At 46.1% G+C, this 23,791-nt stretch overlaps 2 protein-coding genes across 2 annotated transcripts in view; both read left to right on the forward strand.

The window, feature by feature from the left end:
- Positions 1–81: 81 nt before the first annotated feature.
- Positions 82–7,107, forward strand: KXD1 (KxDL motif containing 1). The gene is made up of 5 exons (XM_035120863.2): positions 82–314; positions 1,128–1,241; positions 2,734–2,886; positions 3,408–3,454; positions 4,498–7,107. Exons 2-5 carry the CDS (start codon positions 1,147–1,149, stop codon positions 4,722–4,724), a joined length of 522 nt encoding a protein of 173 aa, XP_034976754.1. The 5' UTR covers positions 82–314; positions 1,128–1,146; the 3' UTR covers positions 4,725–7,107.
- A 1,582-nt stretch (positions 7,108–8,689) lies between these two features.
- The window catches only part of WDR18 (WD repeat domain 18), a 40,521-nt gene continuing 25,419 nt past the window's right edge, over positions 8,690–23,791 (forward strand). Inside the window, exons 1-3 of the mRNA XM_035118966.2 lie at positions 8,690–8,962; positions 14,622–14,732; positions 21,623–21,756. Coding sequence (XP_034974857.1) covers positions 8,735–8,962; positions 14,622–14,732; positions 21,623–21,756 — 473 coding nt within the window. The 5' untranslated portion in view covers positions 8,690–8,734. The remainder of the gene's footprint in view (positions 8,963–14,621; positions 14,733–21,622; positions 21,757–23,791) is intronic.

Consider the following 23,791-nt stretch of genomic DNA (forward strand, 5'->3'; position numbering starts at 1 on the left):
CTAGGCGCGGAAGTAGGTCCCGCGTTTCCATGGAAACGTGCCGGGTTCCATACGCACGCACGCCGCGCAAGGGGACGCCGAGGTCGCGCCGTGCGTGGGGCCACGCCCCAACCCGGAAGTGAGCGAGCGGCCGAGCTAGCTGGGCTCCGAGCGCGCGCCAGTCCAGGACAGGAGGCGGCCCTCGGCGGGGGCAGCGACTACACTGAACGAGGGGCCTACCGCGCCTCGACTCGCGCTCAGCCTCCCCCTCCCCGCTGGGGCTCCCCCGCTCGAGCCACGGGCATGTGAGCCCTGAACTGGCGAGGCCCGCTCAGGTAGGCCGGGGGTGGCGCCTCCCGGGAGGGGGGGACACCTTCGCTTCCCGTGGGCAGGAGCTGTTCTTGTGCGGGGGCGGGGAACTAAGCTGGGGAGAGCCTTGTGGGCGGGGCCTTCTGCATTAGGTGGGTGGAGCCTTTGGTGGGTGGGACCTTCTCTGCTATTGGAGGTTTGTGGTGGGCGGGGCCTTCTGTTTTCAATGGGTAGGGCTTATTGGGGAGGAGCTTGTGGGCGGGGTCTTTGGTCGGCGGGGCTTTGCAGTTGGGAGCTTGTGGGCGGGGCCTTCTTCATCAGTGGGCGTGGTTTTGTCTGTTGTCTGGGAGGGACCTTCTGGTTGGAGTGGGCGGGGCTTGTCTGTTACTTGGCAGGGTCACGTTGCAGGGGCTTTGAACGAGGATTAGGTCAGTTGGAAAGCTTACTTGGTAGGGGTACTCCTGTTATGGGGAAGGGGCTTTGCCTAGTGTGGCAAAAGTGCTTCTCAGATAACAAGGGACTTTTATTTGTGGGGAAGGGGCTTGCTTATTTTTCAACAAGGAAAAAGACAGTTTACAAGTCCTTTTTTGATCTTGCCACCCAGGAAGGCCAGGGCTGCTTGGTCTCTTTTGCTGCTGCTCACAGCTTGGCTCACTTACTTGAGATAACATCCCCATTCCTTGTAGATTAGCGCCTGCCTCCTCTCACACAGATGCTCTTCTGATCTGTTCCTTGCCTGCTAGATCCTCGTGGCTTCCCTGAAGCACTTCCCCAATGTTGGCAAAGGGAGTTCTCCCTCTTCCTTCTTTCCAACCTGACCTCTTCCTTCTCTTCCTCAGGTACAAGCCCCACATTAAGATGGAGCCCACGGCCTCAGCCGTCTTCTGCAGCCGGGTCCTTGGTATGGTCAACTCGGAGGATGTGAACGCCATCATCCTGGCTCAAAAGAACATGTGAGTGGCCCCTGTTTTTATTTTGCAGCGCTGGACTTAACCACCTTGATAGTGTTTCTTTCTCTTCATAGACTCATAGAATTGTAGAGTTGGAAGGGGCCCCCAAGGGTCATCTAATCTAACCCCTTGCAATGCAGGGATCACAGCTAAAGTAGCCTGGACAGGAACCTCTGTTTGAAAACCTCCAAAGAAGACAAGTTCACCACCTTGCAAGGGAGTTCGTTCCTCACTCTCTTGAGCAGTAGAATAAAAGCTTGCTCCATCTTCCATGTGACAGCCCTTCAGATACAGTATTTGAAGTGGCTGTTGTATCTCCTCTTGGTCTCCTCTTTTCCAGGCTAAACATTCCCACTTCTTTCACCTTCTTTCTCCTTTTCCAAGCTAAAAACATGGTGGGTAGGATGCTCTCCTTCAAAATTCCTGCACCGTGTCTCCATCTTCTTGCCTTACCCTTCCATGGCTCTCAGCATTCACTGGAGAGGAGCACTGAACTTTGGAAGTCACTCCCACAGGAGGCAGTGGTGGCCACCTATTTGGAAGGCTTATAAAGAGGATTGGTCCAAACTGAAGGAGGATAAGGCCACCAGGGACTACCAGTCACTCTGGCTGTGCTCTCCCTCCAACGACAGTAAATGCCCCTGGAATGCATTTGCTGGCAATTGTGAGTGGGGAGAGTTGCTTTTGCCCTCAGGTCCTGATTGCAGGCTTCCCGTTTGGGACATCTGTTGGCCACTGGGCTGGGCTCAGTGGGCCCCCTTTGGCCTGGCTCCCCTTACGTTCTTCATGCTTTTTATTATTATTAAGTTTTTCCATTAATATTTTTTATTGAAATAATTAGCAATTAAAATAAAATAAAATAGAAATAAATGTTAAAATATAAATATTATAAATTATTATTATTATAAATTACAATTATAAAGATACAAAGGAAAAAAGAAGGAAGTGTGTGGGGTGGGAAACAAAGATTCATATAATAAAGAAAGAAAGAAAATACAAAAATGCAAAGTAATGTACAGTACTCCCATACATAAATTGATAGTGTTATCATCCTAATACCTATATAGATGTTAATAGCCTGCTACATTCTGTACAAACTCATTCCAAATGTTGTCATTTTATCCTAAAAGTCTGCATCCATAAGCAGTCCGTTCGTAAGTAGCGAGTGTTGTCATATTGTCGATCCATTGATTAAAGGTTATCATATATTTATTCTTCCAGTTCATCAGTATCAGTCTCTTGGGCACCATTAGGGTGGGTAGAATCCCATTTCAATACAATAAGTACATAATTCCAAAGAATATTCTCTGCTGAAAGATTTAACTTTTTCTGCAGTCGCTTATACAATCCAGCACTTTCTCCCAAAACTTGGTAAGTCTAGAACACTGCACGTTCTTCATGCTTGCCTGCAGCTCCCAAAACATCCCTTAATCCTGGTAATCTTAAACCTGCCGCTTGAGCCAACCCAAGCCAACAGCTTGCCTTTGTTGCCCAGGCTGGACCGATTTGAGAAAACCAATGAGATGCTGCTCAACTTCAATAACCTGTCTGGCGTCCGCATGCAACAGATGAGTGAGCAGTTCCTGCACCACACCCGGACTTTAGTGGAGATGAAGAAAGATCTAGACAGCATCTTCCGGAGAATCAGGTGAGGCTGGCTGACCACTAGGGCATTATTCCCGTCTTGTCCATGGAGCAGGCGATGCTGCTGTTTAGAATCTGCGGCCTTCCAGATCTTACTAAACTACAACTCCCATCATTCCTTGCTATTGGCTGCAGCACCTATGGGTGATTGGAGGTGTGGCTCAGTAACATCTGCAGGTTTACAGGTTAGCCCCCCCTGGTGTCAGACTGTAAGATGTGGGAGATCAGGATTCAGATCCTGCCTCGGCCACAAGGATCACTGGGCAGCCTGTCTTTCAGCTGAACCTACAGGCTTTTGGGGGGATAAAACAGAGAGGGGGAAGGTCTGGAAATAATTCTGACACACACACACCCTTGTCTTTTCGGCTGTTCATTTTATTCTACTTTTGTGGCATTAAGGATATGCTCAAAGAACCATAGAATTGTGGAGTTGGAAGGCACCCAAAGGCTCGTCTAGTCCAACCCCATACAATAGAGGAATCCTAGCTAAATAATACCTGATTACCATGTTTATGTCTCATACAGGACGCTGAAAGGGAAGCTCGCGAAACAGTATCCAGAGGCATTTAGTAGTGAGTATTATTATTGTCAATTATCATCATACTTCTATCCCATCTTTTCCCCAGAGTGAGACAAGGCAGCTTACACCAGTGACACAAATGCAGAAGGTTAAAAAAGCATAGAAGTTAAACTATAAACACTATAGAAACAGACCTTTTAAAGTACATATTGTAAAAGCAGCACAGCACTTTTTAAAAGCCATTTCCTTAAAACAAAACCAACTAGTCATATTTCCTAGGAAATACTGTACATTTTGCTCTCCAGGCTGTCTGAATGAGCAGTAAAACATCAAATGCAATGCTGCGTAAACAAGTGTAAGGTAGACGTATAGAATCTTAGAATTGTAGAATTGGAAGGGATCCATGGGGTCATGTAGTCCAATGCAGGAATCTCAGCTAAAGCATCCATGACAGGTGGCCACCCAGCCTCTGGTTACAAACCTCAAAGGAAGGAGAGTCCACCACCTCCTGAGGGAGACCATTCCACTGTTGAACGGCTCTTACTGTCAGAAAGTTTTTTCAGAATCTCCTTTGTTGTAACTTGAAGCCATGGGTTCGAGTCCTACCCTCCAGAGCAGGAGAAAGCAAGCTTCTTCCATGTGGCAGCCCTTAAGATATTTGAAGGTGGCTATCATATCTCTTCTCAGTCTCCTCTTTTCCAGGCTAAACACACCCAGCTTGGTTTCCAGACCCCTAATCATCTTGGTCGCCCTCCTCTGCACACCTTCCAGCTTGTCAATATCCTTGTTAATTTGTGGTGCCCATAACTGGACACAGCATGTTTTATTGTCTTTTAAACTCTTGTAAGCCTCTCCTAAAAGTTCACTTTGCACAATGTTTCAAAACCCCAAGTCCAGCGACGATTATTTTCCTGTGCACTCAAAACCCTTTTCACCTGCATTAACCGTAATAGTCCTCACAATGGTCCCATTGGCTAGACCACCTTTCTGCCTTCCACATAACATGCCTAATGCTTCCTTCTGTTGGCAAAGGTGGCATGTGCTTTCTAGCCAGTCGCATCTGTCAGTCTGCCTTATTATCGTTCTGATCCCTAGATATCCACGAATCTCCCATCCTGGAAGACGACGACTTTGACCCGATCCCCAAAAGCACCGCCACCACCATTGCTACCTCAGAGCAGAGCACGGAATCCTGCGACACCAGCCCGGACATCATCTCCCCTGCCACCAGCCACGACTTTGAGGACCTCTCCCAGGGGCCTTACGACTCGCCGGCAGTGAATGGGCAGAGCATCACAGATGACGACAACGAGACGGACTAGTCTCTGCAGTGAAGCTCTCGCATGGGGCAAACTGATGCGCCGTCTCGACCCCTGCTTGCTTCTGGACTTGCAAACTGGCGACCCCCTTCTTTTTAAAAAACAAAACAACCAACCTGTATTTTCTGTGTTGTCTTGGCCAGCTGTTTCTTTGCGTTGGGGAGAGAGGGGCGAGCCTGGGCAAAAGTGGCTTTTCTTGCATGAACTGCCGTCTTCCCCCGCGGTGCTGATCTGTGATTTTTATGCCAAATATGCAAAACGGTGAGCGGCTAGTTCACATTTTTGTGGGGTGGGAAACACACTGCGCCGGGGTGTGTGTCTGCCCAATTGCACGATTGGGTGTGTTCACTGAGGGCTACCTTCAGCCTCTCAGCCAACGGTATAACCATGCTTAAGACACACACGAACTCTCATGCGCTCAAGGGATTATTCTCTTAACAGGGATGCTATCAACCCCAAATTTGCAGATTTCGGGGAAGTGGCCAGCCGTACATCAGCTGTGCCTCCCTGCAACGGCTGTCGGCTGGTTCATTTGCTACCCCGTAAACAGAATAACATGCAAGAAGCACTTGGTTCTATCCAAACTCTTCGGAGGAGAACTGCTTGAAATGAATCAGCATGAACGTGGGGCCATGAATTTCAAGGGGTCTGCCCCAAGAGGAGCTTTCTTCAGTGCAGTCCTCTGCACTGGCTGTATACCCTGAATCCACGCAAGGACATTTTTTACAGTGGTGGTGGTGGTAGCGTTTCTAGTGAGAATAAATGATTTGGGGTTCATCCCCTATTCCAGGAATCCCCAGACTGCGGCCCTCCAGATGATATTTTTGCCTACAACTCCCATGATCCCTAGCTAACAGGACCAGTGGTCGGGGAAGATGGGAATTGTAGTCCAAAACATCTGGAGGGCTGAAGTTTGGGGATGCCTGCCCTATTCCATTTTGCAGGGCACGAGTGTCGATAGCGGAGATCAGTTCCTCCACCACTCGGGACGACACTCCCCATTCCTTGAGCCGTGTTTTCCTGCACACAGTCCGTCCATGCATGGGCCTGTGGTGTTAGCTGCGTCGTGCCCTGTTCCAAAGAAGTGCAGATCTGCTCCCCTCTCCTGGTTCTCTTGCTGACTCAGCGAGGGTTGGAGAACACAGCAGCCTCCATTGCAGCTTCCTCTTAACTCCCCTTTAAAAGTATGTCTCTTTCTGCTCTACTTTTCCCATCGTCCAATGATGCACCTTATATCTGACACAAGAGAGTATATGTGCTTGCCTTGCTAGTGGCGAAGAAGAGCTGGATTTTTATTTTTATTTTTTTGCGCCTGGCAATGAAAGCGCCCCTTGGATTTCAGATTTATAACTGATACGGTGGTTCATTGACCAGAAGTAATGTCTTTAGCATTTAACTCTAGAAGTGTAGACACCATTCCGACCAAACAAAGCCCCCTGGAGCAAAATATACATCAGGACGCTTAGTTTGGTCAGAATTGAGTGTATACTTCCAGAGTTGACACTGATTACATTTCTTCTGGTCAATGAGTCACCATAGCTGCTAGAGGGTATGAAAATTTGTGTCCAAGGGTTTTCAGACTTGTCTACCCATGTTCCATCCGAAGCCCAAGGGGCGTGTTGGTTACCAGGGACAAAATATATTGGCATTAGTTTCAGCTCTCCTAGCCCACTAAGTGTTGCCCATCTTAAGCAGAGGTTGCCCACTGCTTCCACCCCCTTCTTAACATCTGTTATAACCATCCTGTTAGGTACTTTTCCCTAGAGGTATCCAATGCAAACAGTTAACGCCAGCACAACAGCTTTTACCTGTCTAGCGAAACTTCCCCACCATCTCTTAATTGCCTGCCTGCCCCCCAAATCGACTGGGTTGGGGGGAATCTCAAGAACAAATTTAGAAGAGGGCAGAAAAGTTAAAAGCTGTTGAGCTACCCTAAGTGTTCAGTTGCATCCCAGTATTGGGTTGTGCTCAACATTCGGCCTACTCAGCACTGACCCACTGAAATCAGTAGTCTCATCCATTGATTTCAGTTGGTCTACTCTTGAGTAGAATTTTGTTGGGTTTAACCCTGATCCCTGTCCCCCACTTCCATGACACCTTCAGTTACCGTTTTTTCTGACAAGTGTCTGTGTCTCTAGTGTTCAGTTTTTAAGCGCCTATCCCACACATAAAATGGTCTGTATTATGGTTCCCTTCGCCGGAACTCGGGTAATTGCTAGATTTGTTGAGTAAAGGTTGGGGCAAGCTGCTTCCTTCCTCCGCCGTAAATAATAATAAAAACTCCTGAAATGCATTGTAATTCAAAGAATAATATTTTTGTACTGCTACGAGTTTACAGAGATTAATGAGGTAATAACCAATAAAAGAGTTGCATTAATTGATAGATCTGGTGTTTGTGAGCTGTATTTGTTGTTTTTATTGATTGGCTTTCATGGGGCAAGGAAGCCTTTTTCAACCAGGGAGGTCACTTCGGTGCTGCTCACACGATTTGACTTTGCCCCCAGAGGCGCACTCCATTGCCTCTTGAGACAGAAAACTACAAGATCACCACAATAATATGGTTTTAGCACAGGGATGAAGAATTTGTGACCCCCTGGCTGTGCTGGCTGTTGCTTGTGGGAATTTGATTTCCAACAATATTGGGAATGGGCTGCAAGTTCCCCATCCCTGGTCTGAGAAGAGAGAGGCATTCCCTCCTGAGAAAACACAGGCATTCCTTCGATGATATCTGGAGGGATACCAGCTTTCACCATTCCTCATCTCTAAATAGAGGCATCCCTCAATCTCTCACATGCAATAAGGGAATCCTACTTCTTAGAGCAAGGATAGGAGACATGCCTACAAAGGTCCGTATAGTTAAAGCTATGGTTTTCCCAGTAGTGATGTATGGAAGTGAGAGCTGGACCATAAAGAAGGCTGATCGCCGAAGAATTGATGCTTTTGAATTATGGTGCTGGAGGAGACTCTTGAGAGTCCCATGGACTGCAAGAAGATCAAACCTATCCATTCTTAAGGAAATCAGCCCTGAGTGCTCACTGGAAGGACAGATCCTGAAGCTGAGGCTCCAATACTTTGGCCACCTCATGAGAAGAGAAGAATCCTTGGAAAAGACCCCGATGTTGGGAAAGATTGAGGGCACTAGGAGAAGGGGACGACAGAGGACAAGATGGTTGGACAGTGTTCTCGAAGCTACGAACATGAGTTTGACCAAACTGCGGGAGGCAGTGCAAGACAGGAGTGCCTGGCGTGCTATGGTCCATCGGACACGACTAAACAACTAAACAACAACAACAAGGAGACATGTGGTCTTTCAGATGATACTGGGCTTCCAGAAATAATCATATCTGACCACTGACGGTGCTGGCTGTTGGAGCTGAGCTGGGAGTTCAACCAACAGCTTCAAGACCCCCCTTTTAGGAATTAATGGCATCCTTCCAAGAACTAGAAGAGGCTTGTGGAAGTGCCACTTGATGCTTAAAAAACAATTGTACGCATATTCACATGCTTAATATGAAATACTACTGTATACTGCCATAATCATGACGATGATAGCATTTTTATTAATAAAAACTCAGGCAAAATAATGTGGGAGGTCCGTTCAAATTTTATGATTTTGTGAAGGCGCCTGGTTGATCTCAAGAGGGAGTTCTAGAGACCCACCCAGATCCATTAGGCCAGGGGTCTCCAGCTGCTTTCAGACCACAATTCCCATCATCCCCTGGTAGCTAGCAATGAGGGGAGATGTTGTCCAAAAAAGAGCTTGGGGCCCAAGGTTGGGAAACGCTATACAGCTCCCATCCCTGACCATTGGGGGCTGAGGGTTTCTGGGAGCTGTAGTCCTAATGGCAAACTCTACGGTTCTCCGCCTCTAATGTTTTGTCTGTCACTTCCGGCAATCAAGGGGCGGGGCCTGGAGCAGGAGGAGGCGTCTTTAGTAGGCGAAGTTTCCCTCGCGCGCCCTCCTCCCTCCTGCAGACGCGCATGCGCACAGGGAGGAGGCGTGACGGCCCAAGATGTCGGCTGCCGGCGGACCCGTGGAGGTGGCGCTGGTGTCGGCGGCTGAGGCGGCCTCGTCGTCCGGAGGCGGCTGCTCGGTGTGGGAAGTGGGCTCCGGGGCGTCGGTGGCCGGCTACCGCGGGTTTAGCTGCGCGGCTCGCGGGATGGCGCTTCTGGGCGGGGAGCACCTTCTCGGGGCGCAGCTGGGCAAGGCCTGTGTGGGCGCCTGGGAGCTCCAGAGGAAGGTAGGAACGCGGGGGGAAGGGTCTGCGCATGCGCGAGCATCCTCAATAAGCCCCACCCCTGGGAGTGACCCTCCCCCTCCATGGGGTTCCCATGGAAACCCCACCTCAAGACATGACACGCCTCCCCCCCCATTCCCTCTAGACCAGGCATGTCCAAAGTCTGTGGGGGGGGGCTAATCCGGCCCGCAGGTCGATTTAATCCGGCCCCCGTGGCAGTATATGTCCTGGGGTGAAATCCTTTAAAAAGCTCAGCATCTTTGGTCGGCCCTCAAGCATGTTCACTTCATCAAATCTGGCACTCTTTGAAAAAAGTATGGGCACCCCTGCTCTAGACTGAGTCTTGTTTTCCAAAGGATGGACTGACTGTGATGGATTCTCAGTTAAAACATCTGGCTAGTTCAGAGGACAACCTCTTGAGCCAGGTTAAGAGTTTGAGAACGTGAAGAAGAAAAGTCACTTGACCCAAGGACAGTCTACGTATATATTGACCTTTTCCGACCTCTTTTTCTTAATAGTGACATGGACCATTCATGACGTAGGAATATTCTTCCCAACTCTGAGCAGGGCAGTGGGGGAACTGACAAGTGACAACCACTCACTATAACAATGCTCCTGCTCAGGCGGCACTGAAAACACATTTTGGTTCCTGAAATTCACTCTTACTGTGCAGATAAAATATAACGGATAGAACAGGGTGGATAAAAATCAATGATTTTTTTAAAAAAATCAAAAAAATCGGATTTTTTTGATTTAAATCGGATTTTTTTGATTTAAATCGATTTTTTTGATTTAAATCTGATTTTTTTTAAAAAATAAAATGCTTTTTGAGGAAAATATATTACCATCCAAAGGTTATTCCATCATGAAATAAAGATTAGTTTTTTAATTATGTAGAATAAGGTTGTATATGTTTATTTTTGGGGGTAAATAAATGCCATTAATCCATTCACAATGTCATGCTCTTCCAGAGGTTTTTGTAAGATTATTGGGCAGATTCTCTGCCTACAAGATATTATCACAGATGCTTGGTTTACTTTTGCAGTTCTCAAAACTGAATTTGACTCAACAGAGATCACATGCCTCTTCTTCACAGCAAAAATGTTATAACATGAACAGAGTTGAGAAAAAGACCTTAATCCTATTGTTCTACAAACCTATGAATACAGAAACAACCCCTTCAGTACTAAGTTTCAAGAAGTTCAGTGAATAGAATAGAAACAATATTTTTCTGATTGTTTGGAGTGGACAGTATTTAAGTTTTTCATGTGATTTAAATCGACTATGATTTAAATCAAGCCTTACTGACTAGTGATTTAAATCGTGATTTAAATCATGATTTAAATCAGTTTGATTTAAATCAAATCCACCCTGGGATAGAATTTGACAGGATGGGGTATTAGTGTGTGAAAACAGTCCCGATACAACGATCCCCAGATGGAGGAGATGTCCAGCACCTCCTTCACTTGATTGCAACTGGCCAATAGCCAGCTGCTTTTTGGACCTCCAGCTCTCACCTGCTCCAGTATCCAGCATGGCCCATGTTCAGGGATGCTGTGAGTTGTACTCCAATACATTCTGGGCGAGGAAACAAGGCTCTCCTCCACAACAGTCTGAAAAGCTGTGGGAGACCAGCACCCTTCAAAAACATCACCCCCTCCTCATAATAAATAGACCAGAAGAGAAAACTTTTGATAATGATACAGTGTGTTTATCCTGGGCTTTGCGCGTGTTGCATTATAAGGCTTACAACAACCCTGCAAGGTAGCCCTGTACTGTTAACCCAGCATTGCAGGTGGTGGGGAGCTGAGAGAGAATGTAAGAAGAGCCTGCCAGATCGGGCCAAAGGGGGGGTCCAGCTAGTCCATCATCCTGGTCTCACAGTGGCCAACCAGATGCCCCAATGGGAAGCCTGAAAGCTGGACCCAAGTGCAAGAGCAGCCGCTCTCCCCTCCTGTGGTTTACAGCAGCTGGTATTCAGAAGCATTACTGCCTCCGGCCAGGGAAGCAGAGATTGGCCATTCTGGCTGGTGCCAGTTTGCTCAGTCTTCTTTTAAAGCCACCCAAGTTAATTGCAATCTGCATGAAGAAGTAACACAGAGCATAGCTTGGCTGTGGTTTCTGCTGTGTGCCAGGGCTTTAAATAAACCGTTAGACCCTCAGAACAGGGTAATCTTTCACTCTAGCTGCTGCAGAATTCCCAGCCGTCTTTCCACTGACATTATGTCACTCCAGATGAAAGATGAAAGCCAATCAGGGTGGATAAAAATCAATGATTTTTTTAAAAAAAATCAAAAAAATCGGATTTTTTTGATTTAAATCAGATTTTTTTGATTTAAATCGATTTTTTTGATTTAAATTGGATTTTTTTAAATAAAATGCTTTTTGAGGAAAATATATTACCATCCAAAGGTTATTCCATCATGAAATAAAGAATAGTTTTTTTATTATGTAGAATAAGGTTGTATATGTTTATTTTTTGGGGTAAATAAATTCCATTAGTCCATTCACAATGCCATGCTCTTCCAGAGGTTTTTGTAAGATTATTGGGCAGTTTCTCTGCCTACAAGATATTATCACAGATGCTTGGTTTACTTTTGCAGTTCTCAAAACTGAATTTGTCTCAACAGAGATCACATGCCTCTTCTTCACAGCAAAAATGTTATAACATGAACAGAGTTGAGAAAAAGACCTTAATCCTATTGTTCTACAAACCTATGAATACAGAAACAACCCTTTCAGTGCTAAGTTTCAAGAAGTTCAGTGAATAGAATAGAAACAATATTTTTCTGATTGTTTGGAGTGGACAGTATTTAAGTTTTTCATGTGTAGGCTGGGCTGACAGTCTAAGTTTCTTAATATATATATATATATTGTTTTTGTTTAGCCAAATTAGTTAACAAACATGGATGTTTGTTTAAGCAAATAACATATGCTGTAATGTTATTGTTTCAGTTGAATACATCTATTTAAATTGTTATTATTAAGGTAATAATTATTTTTCTCCTTCCTAAGTACAACAGTAAAGTTGTCCAAATATGAATAACCCATTAAACTGGGGATAAAAAACTAATATGAAAAGTTGTTATTCTAAAAATCTTCATCTACTTGCATATTAAAGTTATACCAGCAAGAATTAGTCTTTATGTAGAAAACTATGATTTAAATCAAGCCTTACTGACTAGTGATTTAAATCGTGATTTAAATCAGATTGATTTAAATCAAATCCACCCTGAAGCCAATCCTATTATGCCTGTCTGGGTTGCAGTTCCTCTCTAGCCCTTCCGTCTTGGATAGCTTGATATCCCTCTCTGCTACAACGCAGTTCATTTGCTTTCTTCCCAGCCCTCTTATCGTCTTAAGCCGCCTCCTCTCTCAACTGTGCTCTGCCAGACTTTTTAAGCATTTTCCCAAATACTGTAATGGATTAGAACTGAAATCCCAACTCACTTTAAAAAAAGAAGTGTACAGCCACATCTCCCAGTAGCTTAAACTCCCGACTGGGGGTGCACACAAAGGCATCTTATTTCAGCAATCAAACTGAGATCTAGGTTGTTTTAAGAGTGGCATCTGCTCTGTAGTAAACTAACATGTATTATGCAGCCCCACACTGGGGAGCAGAGCACGTAGGGAGAAGTATCTCCCCCAGACAACGCAAGAGACTTCCACCAGATCAAGTCTTGTCAGAAACGCTGCAGACCATCCAAATGAAGCTTGTGGACCACATTTTGCAGGCCCCTGCTCTACTATGTAGGATATAATCCTAGATTTGTAAAGTTGGAAGGGACCACGAGGGTCACCTAGTCAAACCCACTGCAATGGAAGAATCTCTTGCCCAACATGGAGCTCAAACCCACGACCCTGAGATTAAGAGCCCCATGCTCTACTGACTGAGCTATCCACATGTGGATACTCCATTTTCACCATCTGATCAGCTTTCTATTCCAATATGGTTTTTTTAAAAAAAAATTAATGATGAATCTACTCACTGACATAAGAAGCCTAGTGAATTAGGCCAATGACCCATCTTATCCAGCATTCTCACTGTATCCAAGCAGATGCCTGTGGAAAACAAGAAAGTCCAACTGGATAGCTCAGTTGGTTAGAGCATGGTGCTGATAACGCCAAGGTTGCAGGTTCAATGGGGCAGCTGCATATTCTTGCATTGCCAGGGGTTGGGCTAGAGAATCCTCGGGGTCCCTTCAAACTCTACAGTTCTGTGATCTTATGAAGTAGGACTTGAGCACGAGCCCTATCCCCACCCGTGGTTTCCAGTAACTGGTTTTCAGAGTCATTGCTGCCCCTGACTGTGGAGGCAGAGCATATCATCACAGTGAATAGCCATTGATAGACCTCTCCACCATGAATTTGTTTATTTGTCCCTGAAAACCACCCAAGTTATACCTCCTCCTCCTCAACTGGGAAGTCGAGGCAGAGGAAGTTACAGCTATGATAAAGGGGTCTCAAGACTTTGGGTATGCTATAACAATGTCCCAACGGGAAAACCTGTGGAAGAATAGTTGGAAATTTACTACATGCTATGCCATAAAGGAAAAATTGTTAAAAATGCAACACCGGTGGTATTTAACTCCATGGAAATTAGCCAAAATGTACAAAGGAGCCAAAAGTAATTTTGGAGATGTGGAGACCCAACAGGCTCACTGTACCATACATGGTGGCAATGTAGCAAAATAAAGAAATTTTGGGAGAAAATCCACTTTGAACTAGAAAAAATGTTAACAATCTCATTTATTAGGAAATCAGAGGCATATTTGTTGGGCATTACTGATTCAGATATTCCTAAAAAAAAATAAAGATTTTTTTTTTTGGAAGGCAACAGTGGCAGCGAGAGGTGGAAGAGCGACATAATTCCTTCTAGACAAGACTGGATACAAAAATTGACTGAATATGCTGAATTAGATAGTCTAGCTGAAAAAATAAACAATAAACCGAGAATTGAATTTGTATCAAAATGGGAGGCCTTCAGAACACACCTTTAACAAAATTATACCATGTTAAAATCTGTAGCAGCTTTTGAGTGATCCCAGCAGTTTTTTTATTAATTGCCCATATAAATATAAACATTTATAAATTGTGAAAATATTAATATAAAAATAGTATTTTGATATGGCATTAAATTCATGTAAAAGAATTAAGGAATAAATGGGAGGTTGGGTATAAAAGATAATGAGATTTTTATTTTTATTGTAACATGAAATTTCAATCACAGATTTATGTCATGATTTTTATCTTATTAACAGATTGTATAAATTTTACTTTCTTTCCTTTTCCCTCCCCTCTCTTAAGTTGTACCCCTTTTCGGTATTGTTTGTTTGTGTGTGTGTGTGTGTGTGTGTGTGTGTGTGTGTGTAATAAGCATGGAAATAAGCATTAAACAAAACAAAAAAACACCCAAGTTGGTGGCTATCCCACCCTCCTGTGGGAGTGAGTTCCACAGTTTAACTCTGTGCTGCATTGAAGTACTGGTACTTTCTTTTATCTGTCCTGAATCTTCTCATGTTTTTATTGTGGTATTAGGGTGTGTGGGTTTTTTTATTGTGTTACACTGCCCAGAGATTGATGTGTGGGGCAGTACAGAAATATTTTAATAAGTAACAAATAAATAATACTCTTTCCCTCCCCTGCCCCTATTTGTCCCTAGGATCAGCTCCAGCAGAAGATAATCTGCCCAGGCTTGGTGTCTTGCTTGGCTGCAGCTCCCAACGGTCTCTACATCTTGGCGGGTATCGCCGAAAGCATCTACCTCTGGGAGGTAAGGAAGGTGGCAAAAGTGGGTGGGTGATCTCCCTTGGCTATTTGGGGGGGGGGGAGGAACTGATGGCCTTCAGCAGGATTGGAGAAGCTCATAAGAACACAAGGAGAGCCTGTGGAATCAGGCCAATGGCCCATCTAGTCCTGCATCCTGTCCTCACAGTGGCTACCCAGGTGGCAGCAGGAAAACCCGCAAGCAGAACCAGGTCACAAAAGCACTCTCCCCTTAGTTAAACATTAGTTCAGATGACAACCTCGAGCCAGGTTAAGAGCTTTGAGAACTTAAAAGAAGGAAAGTCACTTGATCCAGGGACAGTCTACATATATACTGCCCTATTCTGACCTCATTTTCTTAATGGTGACTCAGACCATTCATAACTTAGGAATATTCTTCACAACTCTGACCAGGGCGGGGGGAGCAAAGACAAGCAACAACAATTCACTATTACGCTGTTCACCACTCCTGCTCAGGCTGCACAGAAAAAGCATTTTGGTTCCTGAAATTCATTCCGATTGTGCAGACAAAATATAGCGGATAGAATTAGTGTGTGAAAACAGCCCAGATCCAAGGATCTCCAGGCATGCACCTCCAGATGGTGAAGATGTCAGATGCCATCCTGGCACCCATGCATCTTTACTTGGTCACAAGTGGTTGATATCCAGGTGCAAATTGTGCCTGGTGCCTGGCTTATATGGGGTTTTAAGTAATGAGTTTTTCCCAACCCTACCTTGGGATGTCAGGGATTGGTCCTGGGGCCTTCTGCATGCTTGGTCCTTTGTAGAAGCCACTTTGGTATAGAATCATAGAGTTGGAAGGGTCATCTAGTCCAACCCCCGTGCAGTGCAGGAACCTCCGTTCAAGTATCCATGACAGATGGCCAGCCTACCTCTGCTTAAAAACCTCGAGTAGGGAGATCACTTTACAGATACAGAGCCACTAGCAAAGAGACAGAACGCAACAGTGGGAGATGGGCTGCTGTATTCCCCCCTCCTCAATCCAAACAGCAAACTAGGTGCAGGCAGAGGGCCTTCTTGGTAGTGGCACCCACCCTGTGGGTTGACCTCCCATCAGATGTCAAGGAGATGAGTAACTACAGTAGATAACCTTTAGAAGACATCTGAAGGCAGCCCTGTATCGGGAAACTTTTTAATGTTTTATTATGTTTTCATATATGTTGGACACCACCTAGAGTGGCTGGGGCATCCCAATCAAATGGGTGGGGTGCAAATAATAAAATTAATGTTATTGTGTAAGCTGTTCAAGTTTTGCCACTATACCTGAAAGAAAAGATATTTGGAAGCATTATTGATGTGCAGAAATGAGGCCTTGCCACAAGGGGGCAGGAGCTAACTTTGTCTCCTCACCTGTCCATGTTGCTAATTCTGTTTCCTAGGCAAGGAGCAAGGCTGGGAAAGTGAGTTCTTCAATATGGCCCAAATTAGTTAGCTTTGTTCCTTTTCCTGCTGCCATTTTAAAGATCTCCAGCCAGGTGTTATGCAAGAGGAGACCATCAGGAGAGCCCTTAGGCTGGGTCAGTCCAAAGGAGCCCTCCCCCCTCCAGTGGCCAAATAGATGTCACAAAGGGAAGCCCACAAGCAGGTCTTGAATACAGCAGGATCTCCTCCCTCCTGCAATTCCAAGAAACTGGCATTCAGATGCATTTACTGCCTCTTAACAGCAGGCCTAGATGATGATGATGATGAATAAATAAATTAGTATACCGCCCTATACCTGCAGGTCTCAGGGTGGTTCACGTTATAAAATCACAATGTAAAATATAGCCATTGTGGAAGTGGCCAATGATAGCCACCTCTGTGAGTTTGTATAATCCTCTTCTAAAGCAGTCGTAGAATCGATGGCCATCACACCCTCTTACGGGAACGAATTCCACAGTTTAAAAATGTACCATGCCAAGATGTCCTTCCTTTTGCCTGAACCTCCCCATGTAATTAATTGTTTTATTTAGTTAGAGCAACTTTACCCTGCTCTTCAACCAAAAAGTCTCCTAGAGCAGCTTGCATACAGTCAAAATGAAACAGTCCTTCCCTGCAGATTTACAATCTTAAAGAAAACACGACATACAAGGGAAAAGGGACTGGGAGGGAAGAGGAAAATAGAAACTCGGGCACCAGTTTCTAAAGAGTTGTTCCTGTAATGATCAGCTGGCACAGTTCAGGGGCATGAGGTGCCTGATGGAGCTGGGCTTCCAGCAAAGCTGATGGAGGGAGCCCTGCTTCCTCTCTTTCCCACTGAGGGGAGAGGAGACCCAATGGAGCTGGCCTGTCACAGCAGATCTGATGGAGGGAGCTCTGCTTCCTACAGTTGCCATGGAAATTATTCAACCCCCCCCCCCACTGCAAATCAGGTTTATTATCAAAATTTACAGACTTTTAGTTGTTTCCATTGAGCACATCAAACAAAAGCAATTTAAATAGCTCAACACAACAGATGCTTCGAGTGGTTTCCCCAAATTCAGCTGAAAATGCAACTTATACTGGCTTCCCCAGTCTCTTAATAGTAATAATAAAGAGGCTGAGGCGATACGGAGAGGAGGCCTGATGGAGCTGACCTGTCACAGCAGAGCCAACGGAGGGAGCTCTGCTTCCAACATTCAGCTTCATCCTACGGCCCCGAGTTCTAGCATTACGAGAGAGGGAGAAGCAGCAGCAAGTAGCTGCACTAAGTAGAGCACATATAGCCTGAGCAGGTATCTGGCAGCATACCCTCTTCTCCTGGCTGCCCTCCAGCATACAACCTTCGGGTCCTTATGCTCCACTTAGCTGCAGATTCTTCTCCTTCCTTGCCTCACAACCCAGTATCCTGTCCCTGCCCCAATTTATTCTGCACGTTTGAGCAAGGTGGTGAGGAGCAGGATGAATATTGCAAAAGATGAGCCTTGTGGAACTGCTGATGGCGTCTCTTTTCCCCCCCTTAAAACTTTCTCCTTTTGAAGTTGTCCGCAGCAGCCCAAGACGCTTGCTTGCAGCAACCCTTCACCCCGGGGTGAAGGAAGCGAAAGGCACCCGCCCACCAAGCCCAGAAGGTGTCACATTTATGTCTTTTGGTGGCGGCAGGGAGGGAAAGCAGTGGGTGGCTTAAAAGCAATATTGGCAGCGCTGTAAAATAATCAGATCCATCTTGGACAGTTTAAAGCTGTAATGGAATCAAATTTGAGTTTCCTTTTTTGGTGACTTCAAATACATAAGTAGAGCTTGCTTGCTGGGTCAGGCCAGTGTCACATCTAGACCAACATCCTGTTCTCACAGCGGCCAAACAGATGCCTCAGTGTGTAAACCTGCAAGCTGGATGCGAGCGCAAGAGCCCTTTCCCCTCCTGCGGTTTCCAGCAACTGGGATTCAGATGCATTGCTGCCTCCAACTGCAAAGGCTGATAGCCTTCCCCTCCTCCTTAAATTTGCCGAGTCCAAGTTAGGGCTGGGCGATACCTGGTTTCGAACATCACTATTTATAACTAGCTAAATATCACGATATAGCAATGTATCACAATGTCTGAAATAAGGATGGACTATGCAGAGGCACTGGCTGGCTTCACTGTTTTCCCTGCATTGAGATTTTTGTATCTCTCTCTTACACACACACACACACACACACACACACACACACACACACACACACACCATGATTCGCCATAAATTGCCAGGTCAAAAATTACGAAACCAATATCATGATATGGACTTCAAAATGGTTTTGGGCGATATATCGCGCTGCCCTCGTCCCAAGTTGATGGTCAGCACTGCTTTCTGTGGGAGGGGGTTCCATACTCTGCGTGAATAAGTCATTTCTTTTTATCTTTAGACAAACTTTGCTGGTGGGGGTGTGGAGGCAAGGATCCTGCCTGCCTTCCTCCTTCCACACCCCCAACCTGCTGCCGCATTCCCTTTTTTCCGCCAGATGCTTCTGCGCAAGCAGGGCCCAGGGGCAGCCAGTGACCCTTCACCTGCTGCCGGCACCCCGGCAACCATGATCTGCCACCTGCCGTCTCCGAAATCTGCCACATTTCTGAGAACCGCCTCCGTCAGCAGCCCTTCTGCCCGGCTGCATCATAGCAGGGAAGCATGGCAGCCCCCTCCTCTTCCACGAGTTGTAACAAGTCTGGACCAGCTCCTCCTTCCCACCTCTGCCTCCATCAGCAGAGCCTTTCCACCTGGCTGGCAAGATATCAAAACGGCCCCTGCCTTCTCCAGCCTGGCTAAGACCATCTGCCAGTGAGCCCCTCCCAGAACAGCCTCGCATCAACTGACTCGTCTGCTTGGTGCGTCAATATCGGGAGATGCTGATAATCAGCCTGGCTAGGACTGAACGCTGTTTATTTTATATATATATATATATATATATATATATATATATATATATATAACATTTATTTATTTTGTTTTGAGCGTTTGTACCCCAAAATGCTCCCAGAGTGGCTTTCATGCGATACACCCCCTGGTGCCTGCAGGCTTGCAGTCTACAAAGGCACAGCACACAAGGGGAAAGGAACGGGGAGGGAAGAGGAAAATCCAAACTCGGGCACTGGTTCCTGTAACGATCAGCCAGCACAATTCAGGGGCAGGAAGTGCCTGGTGTTTCCTATCTCTCTCCCTCTGAAGTAGTCTAGTGGAACGGCTTCCCCCCCCCAGGTGACCATTGAGAGGAAAGGCAATGGCATGAGGCTTTCTTCCCAAGGAGCTCAAGGGAGCATACCTGGCACTCTGCCTCCTCCCATTTCTTCCTTGTCACAATCCTGCAAGGTGGGGTTAGTCTGAGGAACGGCAACTGGCTCGCAAGGTCACACCCAGTGAGCTTCAAGGCTGAGTGTTGAAGGATTTGCACCCTGGTAGCCTACACCCCAACCACTCTAGGCAGCTTCCAGTACATATAGAAACATAAAAAAATAGATTTCTCAGGCCCTCCTCTTGGTTCCTTGAGATGAAGTGCTCACAAGCTCTATCTATACAGAACTGCTTCATTGAACTCCCTGGAATCAAGTCTTGTGTTTCTGTTTTTCTGTAACCTTGTTTTCCAGCCTTATAGTTATGCTGTCTCTCCGGCTTTGAATTCAAACGGGTGCAGAAAAGTTCAGGGCAGACAAGTCATGGCACACCAGAAACTCTACCCCATGTCCAGTAACCAAATTTGGGGCGGGGCGGTTATCAAAATACATTTCTTTTAAAGATTTCTGGTGTGCCTTTAAACTTGAACCCTCCTCAGGGTAGCTTCCCTTAAGACACAGAACAGGATTCAAATTTTTAAAAATCAAAGTAGGTGGAAACAGCAGTCAAAAGGCCAGCATCACACCTGTGTTTAACTTAACCACATTGCAAGGAATCAGAAACTGAGGATTTGAACCCAGCAACAATACAGAGCTTAAAAGTTCGGCCTCTTAGTTAAAGGCAGCTGGAGATAAATGACTTTCTCAAGCCCCACTTTTGAGAAGCTGCCAGTGGAGGGGGTCAGACTGGTATCCCTTGGGTGCTGGTTCTGGAAGAGGAGAGTGGCCTTGGCATCGCTCCAACCAGATGAGCAGCTCAAGCGATACTCCCAGAGGGCTGATAACTGTCCGCTTATTGTAATGCAAATCATTCCGCGATGCGGCTAATAATATGCCAGGAAGCTGTGGCTTGTGACTTCCTTACAGGTTCACCCAAGCAGCAGCCCCGAGGCTACAAGGCTCCTGTCTCTGTCTTGGTCTTGACACCTCCTGCCTTGTCACTGTGTCATCAGACAGGAGGATATAGAGGTAGACAACTGGGCTGCAGCCTTGAATACGCGTGCCTGGGAATAAGATGCTGGGCACCTGCTTTGCATGCAAAAAGACCCAGGTTCGTTCCCATGGGGCATCTCCAGGTAGGGCTGCGGAAGACTCCCTGCCTGAAGCCCTGCAGAGCCTCTGCCAGTCAGTGTACACAATATTAAGCTAGATGGGCGGTTTCATTTCACTTTTTGTATGCCGCTTTTTTGTATTACTGTACACAGGGTAATGGAACAGCTGAAGGAACAACAAAATAGACAGCAAAGATCACACAGGTTCTAATAAGAATCTGATCCAAGACAAAAAGAAGTCATAATAAACAACTTCTATCAAATAAAGCAATATTTAATAATCCATTAGAAAATAATAGTAAGCAGTAAAATTAAATAGCAAATAATCATAAAATCGTAGGGACTCATCATTAGTCCAATCCCCTGCAATGCAGAAATATGCAGCTGTCCCATACAGGGATCGAAACTGCAACCTTGGCGTTATCATAACCGATTGAGCTATCTAGGCTTTAAAGAGTTTACACTAAATTGCAATAAAGAATTACTCAACTATAACCAATAAAAATAATGGCAAGTCACAATGAACAAAACAAAACATACAAAGCCATGTAAAAGGATCAAATTGAAAAAGAAGGACACCCAACATAAAATTGGTTTAAATATAGGAACTCCTCTTTTTTCCAGCTGCTTCTACTGTTCTCAAAGTTATGTTCTGGGAAAGGCTCCCAGGGCTGGAGGGTGGGTCAAGGCAGGGGGGAAAGCCATTGCCTGGTGGCCGGCACAAAGTCTCTCTCCCCTTGCAGTCCTTCATCTGGAAACACCTTTCTTTTGATCTGGGCCAGCAGCCTGACTCAGCATTAGGCAGCTTCCTAGGTTTCCTGTCTAAATCAGTCCTTTGAATGTCAGTCTAGTCATGAAAGCATTTAACATTTTGGTGCTTCCTGCCTTTGTGCCATTAGGCAAAGGAAGTCAGAAGTGGGTATTGGGTGTTGAACTCTGATATTTCACTTACAGTCCTCCTTGGCAAATCAGGCCCAGGGCATCATTCGATTCCTAATCTCTCCTGCTTTTCTCTTCTCTTCCCCCCCCCCTCCCAAATATGTTGGGGTCGCTTCCCTGCCCCAGGTGTCCAGTGGGAACCTGCTTGCCATTCTGAACCGACACTACCAGGATCTTTCCTGCGTGGCCTTCACAGACGACAGCAGTCACTTCCTCTCCGGAGCGAAGGACAGCCTTGTGATAGTGTGGAACCTGTACAGGTAAGAGATGGAAAGTGTGCAGAGGAGGGCGACTGAGGTGATCCTAAGTTTGGAAGCAAAGCCTGATGTGGAACTGTTGAAGGAGCTTGGTATGCTTAGCCTGGGAAGGAGGGGAGTGAGAGACCATAGAATGGTGGAGTTGGAAGGAGCCTGAGGTTCATCTAGTCCAACCCCGAGCAATGCAGGAATCTCAGCTCAAACATCCATGACAGATGGCCCTCCAACATTTGCTTTAAAACCTCCAAGGAAGGAGAGTCCACCACCTCCCGAGGGAGACCGTTCCACTGTCAAACAGCTCTCAGTGTCATAAAGTTCTTCCTGATGTTGAGTCAGAATCTCCTTTCTTGTAACTTGCATGGGTTCGAGTCCTACCTTCCAGAGCAGGAGAAAACAAGCTTGTTCCCTCTTCCATGTGACAGCCTTTGCTTGAGATATTGGAAGAAGACTCTCCCGTCTGCTCTCAGTCCCCTCTTTTCCATCCTCAGCATTCCCAGCTCCTTCAACCGTTCCTTCTAAGGCTGTGGGGGTCTGATACAATAGCCATCTTCCAACTCTACGATTCTATGATCCATCGAGCTCAGTGATGCCTACATAAACTGGCAGCAGCTCTCCAAGGTTGCTTTCCTTCTCCTCCTATATCCCTTCTAACCTAGAGGTTGGACTAGTTGACCCTTGGGCTCCCTCCCAGCTCTATAATCAGACGATTCTAAGAGGCAAAAGTCTTTGACAACCTTGCTTGTTCCGTTTGCAGAGGTTTCCTATTCTGCAACCTTTTGGCTCACTCATGTCTGTCTCTGGCTGAGTCTCCTCTTAAAACGAAGGTTCATTTTCCAAAGCTTCCCACCATGGCTGGCTTTGACGCAGCCCCAGAACTGCAGCTCTTGCAGAGGCACAGCAGGCAGTTCCCGGGGGGGGGGGGTTGTGGGATGATGATGGTTGAGCCTTTCGCACAGACCAGTGGTTGATCAGAAGGAGGTGAGGGTGGAACAGCAACTCGTGCAGGGACCCTGCGGGCAGCCTCCTCCTGAAACAATTTAGGTTTCGTAGCAGAGGAGCTGCCAGGATGCCAAGCCGTTTTCTATTTGCTCCCCAGGCAAGCAGGCACCCAATTCCAGTTAACCAGGCTGCTTTGGGCCTCCTTTGACAGAAATAATGGCACAATGGAAGCCTCTGCCTCGCCTCCCCCCCCAAAAAAAACTTTGTACGCTGCGCCAGCGTTGTTTGCTGGCTCCCTCCACACCAAAGCAGCACTTGGCATGGAGATGCCAGCACGTCCCTGACCCCCTGGGCCAGCAGAGCTTTTGACAGGCGGCATCTCTTCCTTAATTGCTTTGGCCATCGAGGCCACAAGGACAGCCAGCCGGAGGGGAGGCTCCCATGGTTGGATCCTGCAGCCGCTGTTCTAAGGACAGCAGAGCCGCCCGCCCCCCCCCCCCCGCACCTCACAGCCCTTAACCTCTTCGGTTTCAGGAGCTACAAAACATCATCATGTTGGGGAGAGGGCTGCATTGTCTTCCAGGCAGCACTCGGGGGGCCGGAGGCGAAAGTGGGTGGGGCAGCGGAGAAAAGAAAGAAATAAAAAGTGGGTGTGAATGAAAAAGGAAAAAAGGAAAAATATACAGTTACATTACCATACCTTAAAATACGGTTGTGTATATTCTTAGTATCCTAATGCACATTTAATTGTCAATAACCTAATAGATTCTGTGCAAGCTCCTTCCAAATATCATTGTATTTATGCAAAGAAAGTCTGCATCTATAAGCTGTTCCTATGTTGTCATGTTGTCAAGCCATTGATTAAGGGGAATCGTATCTCCATTCTTCCAATTCATCAATATCAGTCTCTTGGCCAACATTAGGGTGCGTAGAATCCGTTTTCGCTGTCCTGTTGTCAGTTTCCATACAGTGGGTTCAAGAGCATATTCACCTCTGAAAATCTTGAGTTTTTCCGTAGTGCATTGTTTATATAGTCCATCACTTTCTCTCAAAACTTAGTAAGTGTGCGACATAGCAGAAGCATATGTTTCAAAGAAGC

Source organism: Zootoca vivipara, chromosome 6, assembly GCF_963506605.1.
Source record: "Zootoca vivipara chromosome 6, rZooViv1.1, whole genome shotgun sequence".
NCBI classification, from domain to species: domain Eukaryota; kingdom Metazoa; phylum Chordata; class Lepidosauria; order Squamata; family Lacertidae; genus Zootoca; species Zootoca vivipara.

Coding starts and splice junctions, on each gene's coding strand:
- KXD1 (XM_035120863.2), top strand. CDS start 1,147: ATGGAGCCCACGGCCTCAGCCGTCTTCTGCAGCCGGGTCCTTGGTATG. Junction 1,242..2,733: donor ATCCTGGCTCAAAAGAACAT/GTGAGTGGCCCC, acceptor TTTGTTGCCCAG/GCTGGACCGATTTGAGAAAA. Junction 3,455..4,497: donor GTATCCAGAGGCATTTAGTA/GTGAGTATTATT, acceptor TCTGATCCCTAG/ATATCCACGAATCTCCCATC.